The sequence below is a fragment of the Protomyctophum bolini genome (genome assembly GCF_963924005.1).
Source record: "Protomyctophum bolini genome assembly, chromosome: 22".
In the NCBI taxonomy this organism is placed as follows: domain Eukaryota; kingdom Metazoa; phylum Chordata; class Actinopteri; order Myctophiformes; family Myctophidae; genus Protomyctophum; species Protomyctophum bolini.
Window position 1 is genome coordinate 7,326,586 of NC_137883.1, and position 6,820 is coordinate 7,333,405.

Sequence of the window (6,820 nt, forward strand, 5' to 3'; positions counted from 1 at the left end):
ACGGAATATTCCTTTAACACCGGATTCCCACTGGCAGATATTTCTACAGCGGTGTTTTTCTTATCCTCCAATCATTCGATTAATCGCTTCACCCCAGGTGCATATGGAACGCAGTAAACGAGTAAACGCACTTTGTTGTAAGGCTGTCTCTGCCTGTCCTGAATTAGACCTGTTCCACTTCTGGTGATGCTGATTGCCTAATAAGATTGTACCTTAAATTTCACCCTTGTCCCAAATGGAACCATGTGCCCCATCATGCATTATGGATGAGAAAGTGGAGAGGTTGAGAGAGCACATGACGGGAGAGAGAGAGAGGAGATGGGAGGGGAGCGAAGGAGGCCCTAGAGAGTAGATTTGCCATACTGATATTCGGAAGCCTGGGCCATGTGCATAAACTGACCACGAGTGGTCTAAGAATAGCTGGAATGACAAAGAGCAAAGCCAAACAACTTGCCAATTCCAAATACTGTTCTGTTTCGGCTGTTCTAGGCAGTTTGTCCGTGTGGAGGAGGAGGTGCCATAAGTGAACAACCCTGTTACAACCCTGTGTCAACCCTGTTACATTTGTTCCCTTGTAAAAAAATCAAAATGTATTGTGCGTGTGCGTGTGCGTGTCTCCCTCCAGGTGGTGGTGATGAAGCGCTCGCTGGGCGTGGGCTACGCGGCCGTGGACAACCCCATCTTCTACAAGCCCAACACGGCCATGTTGCTGGGCGACGCCAAGAAGACGTGCGACGCGCTGCAGGCCAAGGTCCGAGAGTCCCAGGAGGGGAACTAACGGGACATCATGAATGGATGCTCTGAGCCCAGGAGCGCCCCACTCCAAGAGCCACGACGGGGGAAGGTTAGAGGACAAAGGTGGTGGTGGTTCCCTTTTCACAAAACACACAAAAAAAAAAACTATCTCATCGTTAAAAAGCGTCTTCGACTAATTGTATCCGAGGCATAAGGAAGAAACAAAAAAATGCCAAGAATGCTGTTGGGGGGGGGGAGGGGAACCCATATGTCCATGATCTATAAACAAAAGAAATTACGTGACAATCACATCACAAGATATGATGCTTTGTCATAGATGAGTTTTTGTGTTGATTATACCAGCGCCACTGCAGCAGTGTTCTTTTTATGAGACATGCTTGGCCATTTCTTTAGTTTATACATCATTCAGAGGGAGAGTGTGTTCTATGCTCTTGGCAAGATGGCATTGAGTGTCACCTTCATTTCAGCCGTGTATAGTTATTTTAATCAATCGCAAATCTATAGGTGTGTGAATAAAATAGATCTGAAATTCTGATGTAAATCAATAAATCGTTGGTGAATAGAAGATGGCAAAATATTACCGTAGCTGATTGGAATTGAAGGAGCAAATTTAAGCACAAACAAGAAGTTGACTTTTATTTATTTAAATACTAATCAATAGGGCTAATTCATACTTTGTCATGCAACCATGTCGCTTGGTGAGAATACTCTACTATTTTAAGACTGGATCTCATCAGTCGTCTTTTGATGTCGGTTAATCTATGACATTATAGCAAGGAAATATTTAACAAAAGATAAAACATGTGGAAAAAAAATTACAGGATTTTTTTTCCCCTCCATGGCCCACAGGCAGCGTTCACAAGACATTTGGCGTCGATTGGCGCAGTGGTTTGTGATATTAGCCACAGACAGACAGACATCTTGTCAGTTGAAAAGTGCTATCAAAGGGAAGCTTGCAAGCCGATGATGTGATATCATCATTTTTGCAACGTCAAACGTCAACACGTCGGGAGAAACATTTCCCTTTTTAAGTTATTTTTGCTGAGCGACATGGCCATACACAGATAACTTAGCCCTTTAGAGTGAATGTGGAGAGAAGATCAAGGCCCATCAAGCGACTTGTTAGACTCACTGCAGCCATTAATGTTTTGTCCACTGTGTAAAGATTGCTCCCCTGATGTCCTCTACCGTATGCTATTATTATTACAGTGTACATGTTGCCTCTTTCATGGATCTATATTTGCATAACGAAGGCTATTGTCACACCGTGACAATAACAAGGTACATTCTTTTTCAAGTAATAGAAGATCACTTTTGTATTCTGCCACTATACTGCCGCTGATATTTCCAGTTTTATAATGAGAAAACTTTTCTATTTTGGCCTAATAATAATAATAATATTAATTCATAATAATATTGGTTGTGGTCAGGTATGACATTATTTGTTGGTAAAGCCACAATCACTAATCCCACAATTTCCAGTCATGCTTTTAGCATGAAACCCCAGCCGCCCCCTAAGCCATTTTGTTTATTAATCTATTGGATGTCACACATGGATCATAAATTGAAGCGAAGGCCATGTGCAATCCAATGCCAAAAGCAGACATGCAACAACTCGTCACTGTCTGGTGGGAGACCTTGCATGTCCAAGAATGTTATTTACTGTACCAGGAAATGTTGGGGGGGGAAAAACTGTGTTCCAATAATAGATCCAATTGTAGATGTAGATCTACAAGCTTGCATCGTAACGTGTTACGACGCCAGTCATGTTGTGAGCTTGTAGGTCGCATATTTTTTGCTACTGTGCAATAATGTCATACGACAAAGCATGAACAGTACATTCGTTTATTTTTTTTAAAAGGGAGGGAAAAACAAAGATGAAATATGGATACAAGGTTTCCTACACGCTAAGTGACGAAAGCGCTATATGCTATTGTGCCAGATTGGTTGATTGATTGATTAGGTTTTCAGTTTTTGACCTCCGGTGGATTCAACGTGTGTGTGTGTGTGAAGAAATGAGCGGTAGCGTTGCAGATGTGATACAAAGCTTGAGGTATATGTGTGTGGCATCACGTTGCCCTCATCCGCTCTACGAGGTTGTGAAGGTCCACTGCTGTGTACTGTAAACTGTACGTATATCTGACACTATGTATGATGATGATGATGACAGGACTCGTGGCGGTGTGCTCTCTATAAACAACACTTTTCATTGCTCTTAATTCCACGCCCCACCATAGGGGTGTCGTTTCGGAGTTCGCCTTTGTCTAATCTATTAGTTCTATTTCTCGCCGCGCACAGGCCCCCCTTTACCACCACATTCGCCCCCAAAAGGCCCTTTATGGGTTGCGCACTACATTCAGACTCTACTCTGTACAGGTCTGAGTAGGTTTAGAAGAGAGTTGATAGTGTTGTTGCAACGCTATAGCCATTATAGAGCATCGCAGTGGGCCTGGTTTTCTGGACCCGCTGAAAAATCGGATGGAAATAGGAAAAATAAGATATTTGTGAATAATAATAATAATAATAATCATGAAAGAATATATACTAGTCATGTATATACTGTAAATCTTCAACTCAAATTCAAAAATGTCAAAATTCCTCTAACATTTCACAAATTTCACAAAATAGTGCAGCTACTTTTCTTTATTTCTTAAAAGAAAGAGAAAAAAAAAAGACATTTCACAATTTGGGCACCGTAAGATGCTAATTAAGATGTGGCATGTGTGGCAAGTCCACACGACATTCAGATTTAGTTTTTTAATCTGGGACCTGATGCATTGACCATGATAACTACCCTACCTCGGAGTAGTAGTGCATACAATATGAAATGACCAATAGAGTCTGTTAGAACCCTCACCTGACCAATCGACACGCCACAAACTGACCACACCTGACCAATCAACACGCCACGAGCTGACCAGTCTCATTCCGTGAATTCTTGAACTCTTACTTCCAAGGTAATAACCGATACCTGATTCCAATTCCATTTCCCAATGTGTTGCCATTCTGTTCCGTACCATCAGACCTCATTTTATTTTTGGCCGGCTGCCTTAGTTATCGAACGTTTTCCTTTGTGTTTGTTTTGGTAGCTTAGAGGAGCACGCCGTTTTAAAAACCTCGTGAAGGCATTATTGTTACTTCGTGCCAACACGCCACCTTTTCTCTGCCGTTTCCTGAATTTCCCTCTCCGGGGATCAATGAAGGATTATCTTTACAGAATCTTACAAAATGCCATATTTGTATGCTGTTGCCATTTTGCTGAGATAATTAAGGGAGATGGGGGGGGGGGGGGGGGGGGGAACAATCTTTGTTTGATAATTGCCCTGACTTTTTGTGCCCTTTGATTTGAATTCCCCACAAGGTATTTTTGTATAGAGACAGCCCTTTATTATGTGCTAGAGAGAGACAAATGCTTCTACAGTAGGGCTGTGCAGTTTGTGTGACGTTTCAATGCACCCCGGTTCGTGTTTTAGGGAGATTAATGAAGTGTACTGTGAATGTTTATTTTTTTTGTTCTCCAGTTTATCATGGATAAACATTGTCATCCCTTAAATAAACATGGATTTACACCTCTGAAACGCCTTGTACTGTCTCTGCATGGTAATTTACTCTCCAGCCTTGTGAAAATGACCAATGCAGATTGGCTTTCTTTCTTTAAACATGGGTATCTACGTACTGTAGAAATACCATGTCTTTGCTGTCGGGGCAGAAATATCCCAAATATCATCAAAGTCGGTACGGGGACTTTACATATTGTTCCGATACTTGAATGTGTCCTCATAGTTTCATCCATCACTTTATCTACATACATGCAGCTCAAGTGGAGTTAGGAGGGTTTTGGCCATTAGAGATTGTTTGTTTGCATCTCACTTCGTCATTCTAATCAATAATGAAAAAAAACGTCCATCTACAAAGTTGGAGTGCTAACAGTTTTAAGGATCCAATGGAGTTAGGAGGTTTTTGTCAAAAGCACTTTTTAATCCTTTTCATTGGTTCAATATTTGTAAAACCCACACAAACGTAAAGGGTGTTCATTCAATAGCACTGATTTATTCAAAAGGAAACTAAAAATGGAGCCGGTTTCTCCCCGACCGCGACGAATAGTATAGTTGAATTAACGTCGGGCTCATGGGATTGCATTTTGGTCCCCCACAAAACGAACACTCGAAACGTTTCACTTCATAGCGACGATACCACTGTAGGTAGCAAACTTCACAAAAGCAACTTGCCAACAAACTCTGGTAAACTCCCGTAATGTACCATCACACCTGTATATTTTATATATGTATATGCCTGCTAAACTTGAGGTTTACGGGCAAATCCAGTGCCCATAATGGCCCGTTAACTCCTCTTTTCACACAGCGGCAGGCAGGGACTGAACGCCTTGAACCTTGAATACATTTTTTTGATGGAGCCCTTCTGGTTTTCCCTAATCTGAGCATGTAGATCCTGGCAGGAAAAGGACAGTTTTGAGGGCTTTTCCCGCAAAACGTACAGGTAAAGGGTGTGGGTCTTGGATATTCACAAGCTTTTTCTACAAACGGTACAACCAAAGGGTCTCTATTTACAGGCTTTTGCTAAACTGTACAGTTGAAGGGTCTATTGGCTATTTTTTTTTTTTTATTATATTTTTTTACAATTTTACACGAGATCTAATATAAATCAAATCTTATTATGACAGCAAAACTACAATCTGTCATAAAGAGAACATTCAAAGTAGTATAGATTTGAGATGCATATTGCAATCGCAAGAGTACGACGAGGGGCAATTGGGAGAGAATTGCTGGCAACGGAAAACCGCACGGGCCACCTCCGTTACCTCCGAGACTTCCAGTGTTATAAAACAGGATTGCATGAGTTTGCCATGAGGGCTGTGATAATCCCCCCAAAGTTAATATCACTTCCTATGACAAACAGGACCTGATTGCTTTTCATCATTGGGGGGGACTGAATGGGAGGTACTTAGAGGGGGGGGGGGGAGTGGTACAGTACCTATATCTATCTAGATAGAGTAGATAGATAGTGGATAGATTTATCTTTGAGGGATTGCATGCGTGTAGCGATGAGGGTGGCTTCATCCTGTAACAAATGGCACTCGGATGGTCTCTTATCTCCAGCCAGCCTTGAAGAGATCTGACGAGAACTGTCACTCCACCAGGAGAGGTGAGATGTACGAGATAGGACGGCCCGAAACACTGCTGCTGCTGTAGTGTGTGTGTGTGTGTGTGTGTGTGTGATGTAAGTGTAGATGTTGACTGGGTGCGTGCGTGTGTACTTGTATTACTATACTTGTGAGGTCTGATGTCCCCACAAGTGGGCCTATGGTAGAATTAAATCAAATGGGTGCGTGCGCGAGCGTGTGTGTGTGTGTGTGTGTGTTAACAGGGATCTGGGGTGTGATAAACACTGAGGTGACATTCTGCTCAGCTGAAGCTGGTCTATTGTCCCAGCACCAGTATTTATCCTGAAGGATAAGCCAGCATTCTCTCCAGGCAACAATCACAGCCCCCATCCGTCCGCCCCTCCCCTCCCCTCCTGGGGCTGCACTCTCCTCCATAGCGACTCCCTGAAAAGACCCGTGATTTGTTTTGCCTGCCGTTTGCATGCGATTTGGCGAGGCAGGTATTTTAATTATTTATGGCGTGTGTTTGATGATTACAAGAAAATAAATGTTTTGGAGAGGGTTAGGCATGCTATGGAGATTCCATACTCGATAAGCTGTCTGTCTGTCTGTCTGTCTGTCTGTCTGTCTGTCTGTCTGTGTGTACATGCGTTGCAACACTTGAGAGTATCTATTAGGCATGTAACGATTCACTCAACTCACGATACGATTCGTATCACGATATGAGGTTCACGATTTTTATTTATTCATATAATATAAGAAGAATTACCGTTTATTTTATTACTATAATTTATCTTTATCTTTATTTATCTGAGATTCTTTTATTTAACTACATTGCAAAACAAAAGCATTACTTTTGACAGTGCAGAAACATAATTGCCTTCCTTGATGAGCATCGACGATGACCATCATCACCTGGGCACAGTCACAGACACACACACC

The 6,820-nt window shown here is 42.1% G+C and overlaps 1 protein-coding gene across 1 annotated transcript in view; it reads left to right on the forward strand.

Moving 5' to 3' along the window:
- The window catches only part of nnt (nicotinamide nucleotide transhydrogenase), a 58,071-nt gene extending 53,737 nt beyond the window's left edge, over window positions 1-4,334 (forward strand). The window contains exon 22 of the mRNA XM_080756626.1: window positions 626-4,334. Within this exon, the coding sequence (XP_080612752.1) occupies window positions 626-778 (153 nt within the window). The 3' untranslated portion in view covers window positions 779-4,334. The remainder of the gene's footprint in view (window positions 1-625) is intronic.
- Window positions 4,335-6,820: the final 2,486 nt, after the last annotated feature.